Source organism: Durio zibethinus, chromosome 6, assembly GCF_047325235.1.
Source record: "Durio zibethinus cultivar Kanyao isolate XHJ-2024 chromosome 6, ASM4732523v1, whole genome shotgun sequence".
NCBI lineage: Eukaryota > Viridiplantae > Streptophyta > Magnoliopsida > Malvales > Malvaceae > Durio > Durio zibethinus.
The window spans coordinates 30,911,971-30,924,776 of NC_143167.1; the positions used below are offsets into that span (position 1 = coordinate 30,911,971).

Consider the following 12,806-nt stretch of genomic DNA (forward strand, 5'->3'; position numbering starts at 1 on the left):
TTTAAAAAAAAAATTCAACCAAAATTCTTATGAAATTTGAATTACTATTCCAACAATGAACTCCCAAGAATGAATGAGACCTGCGTACTTATAATGAGTTTCTTTCCTTACTGGTTTTCCAAGTTATGTGGGATAGAAAGACTAAACAAAAAATCTCATTTATAATTTGTTTATTGTTGATTTTAGACGATAAAAAATTATACTATAATAATATTTTAAATATTATAAAAGATTTTCAATATATGTTAGGTGTAATTTTCAATGTATTAATACTAAATTATGATTAAAATCTGGTTAAAATATATTTAATCATAAAGTAGTCATATTTAAAAAAAATAAAATAAAATATAAAATAATTATTTATTGAATTTATTCACGAATATTAAATAAGTTTGTTCATAAATATAAATAAATAAAACAAATCATTATTCTTATTCAATTCATTTATTAAATAATTATTAAAATATTAATCAAGCTTGTTTGTTAAGCTTAATAAACGGATAGAAACCTAATATATTCATGAACAGTTCATTGAAAGTTCTATTTGTTTATACATTTATTGATGAACCTACTATGAGTTTTTTCAAATATAAATTAGTGATTTAGTTTCATTTGAATTTTTTTGGGGAGTAAGACATATTATATTTTAGATGTAAAATCAACATATTACATGCATATTGTTGATAAATAGCGAAAATTAAAAAAAAAAAAGTGGCGAATCTATAATTTTTTTGGATATTCACTTATAATATATTAAAAAATAATAAATAAAAAATTGAAATAATATTTACTAAATTATTATAATTATCCATACCAAATTCTAATATCTTAAAAAATATATATAGTTACATCATTATTAATATTATCAAATACATGCTTCTCAATATATGTAACAAACAATCATTCAACAAAAAATAAAAAATTTTGGAAGTGTTTGAGAGAAAATTTTAAGAGCATCCAGAAAAAAAAATGTGAAGAAAAATATACCTTCACATTTTTTTATTTTCCAACTTTGGAGATGTACGGACATCACGGATCAACACTTTGCATCCGCCATTGAAAAATGACTTAATTTTAATACATATCTTTTACCTTTTAAATTAAGCTATTATATTTGCATTCTTATGGATTTCTTTTATATTCGGGTAATATATATATATATATATATATATATATGAGAAATTACTATCATTATATAGAATTTTTTTCTTGATGACCAATGAAATTATAATAATATATATAAAAGTAGGGATGTGGAAAAATTTTGAATTAACGAAAATAAATGTTTATGTTCATTATATTTCTAAATTATTATTTTAAAATAAAATTTTATTATAAATAATAATAAAATTTATCCAATTCAAAAATCTACATCCATTAAAAAAAACTTTCATTAAATAATTTATTTGATATATAAAAATGAGCTAAAGCTTACATTATTTTTTTCCAAAGTTTTAATTTTACATTAATAGTAATAAACTTTCTATCAATATGATATATTATCTACATGAAACCAATTTCACATGCTAGCATGGATTTTATTTGTTAAATAGAAAAACCTAGTAAATATGAAAGATAAAAAAGATAAAAACAACAATTATAAGAAAGGGCTATATGTCAGCAGCTTCATTGAATACATTTGAAAAAAAAAAAATTTGACACCCAATTGCAGCAAAGGGATGGAAAAGGAAGAGATTGGATTTGGTAACCAATAATAGAGAAATGATCATGTCAATCAGCAAAAAATAATAAAAAAAATGATCTAACTCAGACTCTGCCGTTTGGTACGCATTCAAGATGTCTGCTTCATTACTTTCTTAAATATAGAATAATTCAAATCGAAAGTGACAGGTAAACTGAAGCATGGCCCATTGATTATTCAAGACTTCGATTTTATATGCATTGCCAACCATTATCCTTTCCCCCACAAATATTTTTCTCAATAAGACAAACAATTACCCATTTTTCTTTATTATTTTAAGATAAAGAAAGCATTTTAATTTATTTAATTCAATCATATTATACACTTAAATCTTTTTAAATCCGTGATTTTTTAATTAACATACATATCAATTAAATTAATACTCTGACATCAAAAGTGTTTTTTAATTAAAAAGCAAGAACATTTCTTCTTAATCCTAACTAATAAAAAAAATTTTTTTTTCTGGAAAGAGACAGATTATTGTATCGTACACATCTCCCGTGTCTAAAAGAACAAGTCATATTCCAAATACATGCTTCAGCGTCTTCCAAGCGTAATGATGCAGTTCACGCGATAACATACCATTAATTATATCCGATAAAACCAGTTGCATTGATTTATAATTTAATTATAATCCAATAGGATGATTTTTTCATTTATTTAATTCCAACATATAATTTTTTTTTGCCGACAATGTCATGTTATATTGAAAGAATATTAAAGGTGATCAAATTTAATATATGAAAACCATAATTATCAAAACGAAAGAAAAAATTATATAGTTTCACTTTAGCCTATTATTATTCTCCGTATTATTATCTCCATTTTTTTTTTTTGGTTGGGTTTCGAACTCTCAACATAGAAATCAATTTTGTAAAGTCTCGAAAATAGCGAGCAATTTCCTTTGCAAAACCCCTTCATTACTCAATGGAAAAGTCTCTCTTTATTTTATTTTATTTTATTTTATTGTCTAAAGTCAAAAAAATGCTTTCACCCTACGCGTGTTCTGCCTTTAATGCTTGATTTGGATGCCAATTTTGCATTGCATGTGAAAAATCACACTCAATTAAAATAAAAAATTAAAAAATTTCTGAATTAAAATTTAATAATAATTTAAATTATTATTATTTTTTTTAATTAATTAAATTTTTAAATATTTATTTTTATTAATTAAGTTTTTGTTAAAGAAAAATAATTATTTGTTTCGTTTGATTATTTAATTAAATAAAAATAAAAAAAATAAAAATTTAATTTGAAGTAAAAATTATAAAATTTGATTAATTATAATAAAATATCGAGATTTAAATAATTATTAAATTTTAAAAAATTATTTTATAAAAAAAAATAATTGAAAAGAAAAAAAATGCGGAAAGTAACGAGTATGAGACACGCGAAGATCACGTGGCAAAGACAGTCAACAAGGCGCAGCGTAAGCGCTTGCAGCCCCACGTGACTAATCTCATTGGACGCCCGGGCGTTGTTGTCTCCGAATCTCAGCTCGGGGCTTATTTCTCCGCTTCAATCCCATTTACTAAAGCCCAAAATATTTAATAACTCCATAAATGCAGCATCTTTTTTTTTTTTTTTCCTTTTTGCTAAATTTAATAATTCTTCAAATTTTTATATTTTCTAACATGATATATGTATATAATTATTAGTTAAATTCAAGCCTGATATTTATCAATTGATCATGAGTAAAACATTAGTTTATAAATAAAATATTACAATCACGCTATTAATTATATATTAAAATATAAGAATGAAAACAAAAATAATGAGTCAAATAGAATTTTTTTTCTTTTTTCATTTGTTAAAAAATAAGCTTAAAGTTTTAATCAAGACTTAGTGCATGTGAACTTTTTTCTGTGTTGTCAACTAAAGTTAAATTGCTACAAAAAAATCTCTGAACTTAAGCCTTTCTTTTCAATATGGAATGTAAAATCTAGTTATCACTTACTTATCCAAAATCCTCATCCCTATTAGATATTCAAATAGGGTAAGATATTTAATTAAAGCATTAAAGTTTTGATAATTATTGATTTGAAAATGGCAAATGACAGCTAAAATGCAAGATTAAAATAGATAGATTTAGGTCTCCATATGCAACAAAAAAAATATTACTTTTTTGTTTAAAAATTTTATTTCCAAACTCAAATAAAAAACTTTATACTTATATAAGAAAATGTGTTTAAAATAAAAAAAATCATAATATTAATCTTATATTTTAAATATTTTATTATTATATGTATTTTTTAAAATATTTTAATTATTCATAATATTTTTCATACTAATATTAAATAATTAAAAAATTTATCATAACTTTTAATTTCTAAGTCAATTTTTATTAAAACGCAACAATAATATGAAATTAACCCTTAACATCTATTATTCAAAAAAAAAAAAAATCTCTTAGCTCCTAAACATTGGATTAGGATTAGATGCATGCATTTATGTCGAATGAAAGGAAACATTAGAAAAGCCCAAGAAGAGGCCCATTCCACCAACAAGAACGGAGACAAAGCCAATCGAAGCTACCGATCCATCCCATCGTTAAAAACCAAATCTGTCTTCTCTTCTTCGCTTACACACAGTCATACCAACTCTTCCCCCACAATCGGCTCTGACCCCTTCATCCCCTCCCCATTACCTCCACCATTTTCCCCATCAGGGTGTCTCCCAAAAACCAAAAGAAACAATGGGCAAGGGTGGGTCTTTGAGCGACAGCGTCATCAAGAAGATCCTTCTCTCTTACACCTATGTAGCAATTTGGATCTTCCTCAGCTTCACCGTCATCGTCTACAACAAATATATCCTCGACAAGAAGATGTACAATTGGCCTTTCCCTATCTCTCTAACCATGATCCACATGTCCTTTTGCGCCACTCTCGCTTTCCTCCTCATCAAAGTCTTCAAAGTTGTCGAACCTGTTTCCATGTCTCGAGAGCTTTATTTCTCTTCCGTTGTCCCCATCGGTGCTCTTTACTCTCTCAGCCTATGGCTTTCCAATTCCGCTTACATCTACTTGTCTGTTTCCTTTATTCAGATGCTTAAAGCCCTGATGCCTGTTGCTGTTTATTCCATTGGGGTTCTTTTTAAAAAAGAGGGCTTTAAGACTGCTACAATGGTCAATATGTTGTCCATCTCTTTCGGGGTCGCCATTGCAGCTTATGGGGAAGCTAGATTTGATACCTGGGGAGTGATTTTGCAGTTGGGAGCCGTTGCTTTTGAGGCTACCAGATTGGTTATGATCCAAATCTTGCTTACTTCTAAAGGGATCACCTTGAATCCCATTACTTCTCTGTATTATGTTGCGCCATGCTGTTTTGTTTTCTTGTTGGTGCCATGGATTTTTGTTGAGTTACCAGTTTTGAAAGAGACATCAAGTTTCCATTTCGATTTCGTCATTTTTGGGACCAATTCTTTCTGTGCTTTTGCTCTGAATCTAGCTGTGTTCTTACTTGTTGGAAAGACTTCTGCTTTGACCATGAATGTAGCTGGGGTTGTCAAGGACTGGTTGTTGATTGCATTCTCTTGGTCTGTTATTAAGGATACCGTGACACCAATCAACTTGTTTGGGTATGGGCTGGCGTTTTTGGGTGTTGCTTACTATAATCATTCCAAGTTACAGGCTTTGAAAGCGAAAGAAGCACAGAAGAAGACTGCACAGGCTGACGAGGAAGCTGGGAGGTTGTTGGACGAGAGGGATGGTGAGGGAACTGGCAAGAAGAATGAATCTCAAAATTAGTTCAGATCGGTGGTTGATTTTAGGATATGAAATATGGAAAGAGAGGTTGCTAATAAGGGCTAAAGGGAGTGAGGTTTGGATGATTATCCAAAGGGTTTGCATTCAAGGGCAAAAGGAAATGAGTCAGATTTCTTTTGCTCTTTTGGCTGCATTTGGGTTTTGGTATGTTGTCTTAGGTTTCCGTTCCATAATCTAGTTATTATGGCCATTTCTTAGTAATGTCAGGGGGTTGGGAGTCACATCTGTTGCTTATTGCACCGATTAATGTATGTTAGTAGAGGAAGAAGAATCTCAAATGGCCTGTGCTTTTGTTTGCCGTTTTTCATTTTATTTTTTTGTCTCTTCCTTTTGGGATGTTGACAGATGTTTCTGTAGGTACTTCTTCCATTGATGGAGTATTAGTGCTTATTTATTCACATACGCTTCTTTGTTCTTGTCTGGTTTCATTTTTTTTTGCTTATGCCTTATTGCAATGTGATTTTGGCATGTTTCTCTTGCAGCTGGATTAATATGATGCTTTGATTCTGATTGCAGACTCTCTTTGTGATTTGTTTTTTTTACGTTACTTTGAAGTTTAGTTTGTAGAATTGGAGTCTTGGGAGAGTACGAGTGATAAGGATTCTGAAGCATAATTGAGGGAGTAAAAGAAAGTTTTGTCAATGGTACTGGAATACTCTGTTTTTGCGCATATCAGTGCTATTAGCGACATAGTCCTATATACCATTGTTTTGAAAGTATGATCACTAGCTGACCCTTGAGGCTGGAGTGAATTTTGTTGGCATGAGGTTGATGCTGAGGTTGTTAATTTGAAGTTAAGCTATGGGTTTGTGGTGTATCTCATAGGGGCTTGCATACTGATTCCTTGATTCTGTAAGCAAGGTTGCGCATGACGTAGTCTAGTATAACTATTAGATTACCATAGTCTACTATAACTATTAGATTACCTTGAAATCAATCCAAAGATGCGACGTGCTCAATCAAATGTTGAAATTGCTCAGTTTTGAATATAGTCCCTCTTGTGCCAAAAAGTGAAGAAGGCCTAGTCAACAGCTTTGTTGATCTAATTATGATAAGATAAAATATGCTGGATCTAACTAAAGATAACTGTATATGATTCATTTTTTTTTTCTAACTTAGCCAGGTCTACTCTTGGATGATTCTTTTTTTTTTTGGTTAACTTAGCGAGTTCTACTCTTGGATGATTAGCTATTTGTATCCCTTATAACTTATGGTATTGGTTGGTTTCTCAATTCCTAGAATTTGATCCTTGTTGAAAGATTCAAACATGGTTTTGTAGGATATTAGAATTTTAGATGCTATTGTCAACTTACCATTTTTTTTAATCTAGTTCAGTGGATGATATTACCATCATAATTTCCATGTCAAGACCTTCTGTTGTCTGAATTTTTTACTGCTTTTATCTCGTCAACCCTCCCCTAGGAAAACTATCTGGGGGAGTAATCATCTATTTCTCCTGTAATTGGTGATAAGATCTGGCTGACTGGGAAATCGGCTTTACTCCTGTTACAAAGTCTAAAGACTTTCTTCCTCTGGTAGCTTTCTAGGTTGCCTTTGTAATTTACGGTCCAAGGTTTTTTTTCCCAATTCATCCATTCGGGATCTATTACGTTATTTTCCTCAGTACATGTGGTTGCTTCGATAATCTAATCGTATGTCCTCACCTCAATAAAGCTTGTGACTCACATTAGACAATTCTTAGTCTTGTCATTGAGGAAACCAATCTCAAATTCAAGAAGGCAAAAGGGGCATCAGATACTCAAAAACCATTCCTTTTCCTGATGATGGCACTAGCGGCTGAGTCATCCCAAATTCGATAAGATGGAGTTGGGTAGTTAAAGTGGGCTTCTTAGATCAAAATTTATCACGAACTAAATAATTTTGCACTGCACTTACCACTTGATCGGGGGCAAATGGGAAAGGACTAGAGTTGATGCCGCATAAACTTTGTTATTGGTGAATGAAAACGATTTTACCTATTGCAGAAACAAGTAATGGTATATGTCCATATTCCAAATCAAACAAACTGTCCATCGGCTGTTGCATTTTCCACTCTATTACTAATGGAGAATCAAATGGGACAAGACAATTAAAGGAAGAAGGCTCCAAGGGATTCCTTGTAGTTGTTGGCACTGGCTGCATCGATTCTTTTTCCGCAAAAAGAACAAAAGAGACGTTGGCAATCTAAGAGGTGCCCGATTGCGAGTGATTTTGATCATGATTGCAGCCTTTCTGCTGGTTTGGAAAACAACCTATGGCATTAGCACCCTGCGACAATTTGCGGTTAACAAGTCACCAAAGTTCGGTTCAAATGGTAAGAGAGAGGGGAGGTTTGAATAAAGATTTTTAAGTTCACATAATCATTTATACCCTTCGTTGAAAAACATCCAAAATCTTTTGCAAAAATCAACATCTGAGATTGATTTAATGAATTGCTTCAGTGAGTAACAAACTTTTTAAGTTTTTAACAAGTTCACATTCACATCTCCTCCAGTTGATTGGCTAGTTCTTGAATGTGCATAACCTCATGCTGCAATAAGGTTCCATGTCCCGAGCTATCAATCTATTTTATCTCATGTCATTGTTAGAGGACGGCGCTTTAATGGCATTGTCAATGCCCATTGGGTATTCTCCACGAAGACAGATTATGTATTTAACAAATTTGGCTGATAAGCCAAGAAATTTATGGCAGCATTTCAAGCCTTCAATGTCTTTAATTGCTAGTACCATACCTTCAACCTCAGGAATTTGGTCAGCATTCACTAACAAGTACTTAGAAGTCTGATTTGAGGCCGGCTTTTGGGCCAAATGACTTAAATTTTGGTTTAAAAACCTTCATTCCGTGCAGAGTGGAAAAATGGCTGCATGCATTAATATTTTCCACCCACGTCCATTATAGAATTACATACTCTATCTATTTTTTCCACATTACCAAAGTATGATATTCTATATATTTTTTAACAAACATTAATTCACAAAGTACGATATTCAAACAAGGATTTCAATAACATTGTAGTGAACTGCTTTATTTCTCTTGTGCCTTAAACTAACCAGGCAACCATGGTGCAGACAAGAACTTCAACCCTCCATTCAAATGGAGAAAATTGGCTAACTATACATGTAGTACTACTTTTTGTATACTTTGGTGATTAAAGAAGACTCAAGTAACATATTTTCCAGTATGGAAACTAGCATTTCTCTTCAAATGAAGATTCTTCAACTATGATCTCCACTTCAGGAGCACGTTTGACTGTTTTTTTCCCGTACCATGCTGCAGAAATAAGGAATAATCCAAAGTTGATAAAGCTTAATGCAGCTAGAAGTCCATAGAAGCAATCGAGTCTTCCTTTATTTATGTTCTCTCCAACCCATCCTTGTTTACGGCTGCTTCCAGTCACAGCCTTCAAAATGGAAACTAGCAAGCTGCTAAAAAAGAAGCCAAGTGCAAGAGTCGTGAGGAAGAGGCCGGTGCTCATTGTTTTCATTCCTTTTGGGGATTGAGTGATGAAGAAATCCAGCTGACCAGTGTATATAAATGCTTCTCCTGAACCCACCAAGAAGAATTGTGGAATCAGAAGGAAAACGGTTATCGGCAGGGTGGTTGTTTCACTGAATTTTTTTGCCACTGATAGCCGTTTCACCTCTGCTACTGCCGCAGCTGCCATTCCCACCACTGACAGGAAGAGACCTATGGCTATCCTTTGCAGATTGGTAAATCCTGCGGCAGATATTGATCAAACTATCACTTTATTTTTTGTCAAATCATGCTGGTAGATGTCATATTTCACCTCAATTATGAGAATAATTCAAGTTATTTATTCAAAATATATGACACTGATAAGATACATGACAAAAAATATCAAACTTTCCAGGGAAGCAGTTTCTCTTACCTGGCTCTTACCTGGTTTTCCTTTCCATTTTTTCCAAAGTGGCATAATCAAACGATCATATACAGCCAAAGTGACCAATATGGCTCCCACAAAGAAGACTGTAAGTGAACCGGCTGGAATTTGGAAATGTCCTATTGTTCTCTCCATGGTGGTTGCTTGTTCCACTGAGAAAGTGATCAACTGTGCATATGTTGTCCAAAATATAATTGTTGTCGCCCATATTGGAAGTAGCCTGATCATCTTCTTCACCTCCTCTACCCTTGTAACTGGACAAAGCTTCCAAGGGTTCACCCTGAAGGAACCATTGTCTCCATAATCATCTTCTGTCACAACAGATGCCTTGTCCAGGAAACTAAGAATGAAAAGAACAAAAGATAGCAGTTATGGACATATATAAGACAATTATCCTGTTTTTCTGCATACATACTCAATTTAGAGGTAAAAAACAGGAGTTAACAATACATTGAACTATTGAAGAAAAGAAAGATAATACAGCTAAATAAATTCACTGGTTTTATATCACAATTCACAAATAGCTCACGGGAACTGATCTGTGTGATGGATTTGTAAAGCCTCAGGGAGATTCTCATATAATAAGGCAATGTCAGAAGGTACTTTGACATTCTTCTTCCCAATGGCCGCGGCAACAACTTGGAAAATTTGAACTACGGGGCTTCCCAAGCATTTCTTGTATCTGTATCTTTTAGTTCCCGATAAGAATACCAGGATTGCAACAAACATTGAAGCAGAACAAATTCCATAACCCCAACTTCGACCCACTTCATCTTGGATGTAAACAAGCACTGTGACAGCCATCAATGTCCCTGTGCTAATAACAAAGAAAAACCTGTTGAAAAAAAAAGCCATCTGGGCCTTCTCTTTTTCATCTTTCTCATCAAACTGGTCAGTTCCAAATCCTGATACACTGGATTTTAAGCCACCGGTCCCTAATGCTATTAGATACAAAGAAAGATACAGAGTTCCCATTTGAAAGTTACTAGCCTGTTTGCATTGTGTAACTTCAGTAGCCTGGCAAGGAGGTGGCCGCAATTGTGGGAGTCTTGTAGATACAGATAACAGGAAAGTCCCCTGATTCACCAGTATCATGTCATTAGGCATTTAGAAACTGAAGGGGAAATATAAACGTTTTAGTTAAAACTGAATTTAACTACGGCTACATGAGTGGGAAATTGAGTGACTTTTGAACTTACAATGGTCTGAACTGAGGCGAATATTGCTATTGTTCTGTATCTGCCTAAATAAGAATCGGCAAGGAAGCCGCCCAGTAAACACAGCAGAAATGAGGTACCCATGAAGTCTGTTACAACATTGGCAGAAGCAGCACTTGTAAGGTGCATAGTTCGGCCCAGGTATGTTACGAGGTTCACTGCTATTCCCATTGTTGAGAGCCTCTCACATATTTCAATGCCTGAAAAAGAACTTCAATTTTTTATTATAACAGAACTCAATTTTATCAATTCCTTTGTAATTGATTTACATGAATAAAATCTTTTCTATCATTCAGAAAAAAATATATATATATATATATATATATATATATTATCAATTCCAAATAGGCTACTTGTTGATCCATATTCGGCATGTGTTAGTTGAATGCATATGAATGTCTTGTATCTTCAATTGCTTTTCTTGCTGCTACCGGCATTGCTTAGGGAAATTTCATATTCTAAACGACTTATAACTCCAACTTGTATACAAGAGAAACCCGGAGTAATCAGGTAAACTGAATCTACTCTAATGCATTTTGAATCTATAAAATGCATCGATAATGAAATGTTAGGCTTCCATCAAGATGAGACAAGTAAAATCTAAGTAATCAAATACTTTATTGCAATATGTTTGAAGATTTGATTTTAATGATAATCTAGCAGTTTCACAACCGACTTGCTGTTCTTTTTTTCTTCGTGTTAAAGATAAGCTTTATTAAGCTTTATTTCTGTCTGTTTACTAGTGCTTTCAGACTGGACTTGTAACCATTATGAAGATGAGTGATGGGTTTTGAGCTTACAAATGAATATCTAAGACAGGTCCCGCTAGCAGATTTTTTTTTTTTTTTAATTTTAAATTATCTAAGACAGCTCAAATTCAATAACTAGCATAGCTGTGATTTCAGGTACAGTGTTCTGGCCACAAAAAAAAAAAATTGTTCAATAGTTTTTACACAGTGTCATAACTTGTAATAATTAGTTGTCAATACGAATATCCATGCAAGTAAATGAATGCTTTGAGCTCTAGAACTTTAATGTCTTAATTTTTCAATCTATGCCATGACCAGATAAGTTACCATGTACTATATGCAGTCCTGGACCTAGTAGAGCTCTAACGGATAAATTACAGTAGTTGGATGCATAACTCTGACAGGAGCATAGGTTGGTTGTAAAGCAGAAGAAAATTTGCATTCTTGCTCTACCTAAGCTTAGAGCAGCAGGTATCCAGCCACCAGTTCTAGACTTGTCAGCAGGTAATCCCTTGTAGTCCACAGCATCGGCAACAGTCAAACTCATCTTCCCTGCCTGCAAGTAAAACTGAAAGTTAACAATATCCCTATACAGAGCCTATAATTATATCATGGTAAACGATTTCATTCCATTTTCAGTAGACAAAATAAAGTAAACAGGAACCAGCAGAGATGCTAAAGAAGCAAACCGTGATTTAGAAGGGTTTGAACAGAAGAGTGAACTAGAAAAAGAGGTTGCTAGCCAAGAAGCCTCCTCTCTGCAATGCCAAGGAACAACTATAAGCTGTCAAATAAGATAAGTAGCCAATCTCTATTTAAACGGGAAAAGCACGAATCACTGTAAACCTTACAACGACCTCCACTACCATTTATGACAGGTTTTGTTTTTGCTTATCAGTGCGCAAAGGAATATGGTTTATCACATGGTTTTACGGGTAATCCTATCAGTTTATATTGTCTGCTCACAACTTTTCCTTCTAATGTTAGGGAATATGATTTTTGGAGGACAGAAATTAGAGGTGTTAAATTATCATTGGAGGGTATAGCTAAATAAATAGAATCTTGGGAGATGTACTGTATTGGGATAAGAATAGTACGTGAATAAGAAATTTTATATCATTAAAAAATTTAAATAAAATATTATATATATATATATATGAAGAATTGAAAAGGTTAATAGATTAAGCTTTTTGATCGAATAGTATCTAACATATATGTATAAATTTTTTGATGTGTGCTCATAATTTTAAGTATGGCTTATCTTTTTAATAATTGGTATTAGAGTTAAAGTTACGGATTTTAGTCTCAGTAATATTATTAAAGGGAGATTGTTAGCAAATCGAAGGTTAGTCATCTTCATTAATTCTATGTGCTCTAACGTTAATATTAAAAAGGTTTGTTGCTGGGGGAGATTGTTAGCAAATCGAGGTTGGTCGTGTCCATTAATTTTATGTGCTCGATCGTCAGTATTAA

General features: G+C 32.6%; 1 protein-coding gene and 1 pseudogene across 5 annotated transcripts; one reads left to right on the forward strand and one right to left on the reverse strand.

The window, feature by feature from the left end:
- The first annotated feature begins 4,210 nt into the window (after nt 1–4,210).
- Nucleotides 4,211–5,865, forward strand: LOC111286072 (putative sugar phosphate/phosphate translocator At5g25400 pseudogene; annotated as a pseudogene). Its single transcript, XR_016343055.1, has one exon. The product of XR_016343055.1 is annotated as a putative sugar phosphate/phosphate translocator At5g25400 pseudogene (transcript).
- Nucleotides 5,866–8,464: 2,599 nt separating this feature from the next.
- Nucleotides 8,465–12,251, reverse strand: LOC111285349 (protein NRT1/ PTR FAMILY 6.2-like). 4 transcript variants are annotated; one of them, XM_089762860.1, is made up of 7 exons: nt 12,180–12,251; nt 12,023–12,091; nt 11,661–11,889; nt 10,567–10,784; nt 9,897–10,444; nt 9,367–9,707; nt 8,465–9,183 (listed from the first exon to the last, which is right to left on the reverse strand). In XM_089762860.1, the coding sequence occupies exons 3-7, from the start codon at nt 11,878–11,880 to the stop codon at nt 8,654–8,656; spliced, it is 1,857 nt and encodes a 618-aa protein (XP_089618986.1). In that variant the 5' UTR covers nt 11,881–11,889; nt 12,023–12,091; nt 12,180–12,251; the 3' UTR covers nt 8,465–8,653. The 4 variants fall into 4 exon arrangements, with proteins under 4 accessions (XP_089618986.1, XP_089618987.1, XP_022730494.1 ...); XM_089762861.1 differs by having other exon boundaries at nt 12,185–12,203; XM_022874759.2 differs by lacking the exon at nt 12,180–12,251 and having other exon boundaries at nt 11,787–11,889; nt 12,023–12,147.
- Between the last annotated feature and the right edge of the window lie 555 nt (nt 12,252–12,806).

Coding starts and splice junctions, on each gene's coding strand:
- LOC111285349 (XM_089762860.1), bottom strand. CDS start 11,880: ATGAGTTTGACTGTTGCCGATGCTGTGGACTACAAGGGATTACCTGCT. Junction 9,708..9,896: donor CATCACACAGATCAGTTCCC/GTGAGCTATTTG, acceptor TTTCATTCTTAG/TTTCCTGGACAAGGCATCTG. Junction 9,184..9,366: donor AAAATGGAAAGGAAAACCAG/GTAAGAGCCAGG, acceptor TATCTGCCGCAG/GATTTACCAATCTGCAAAGG.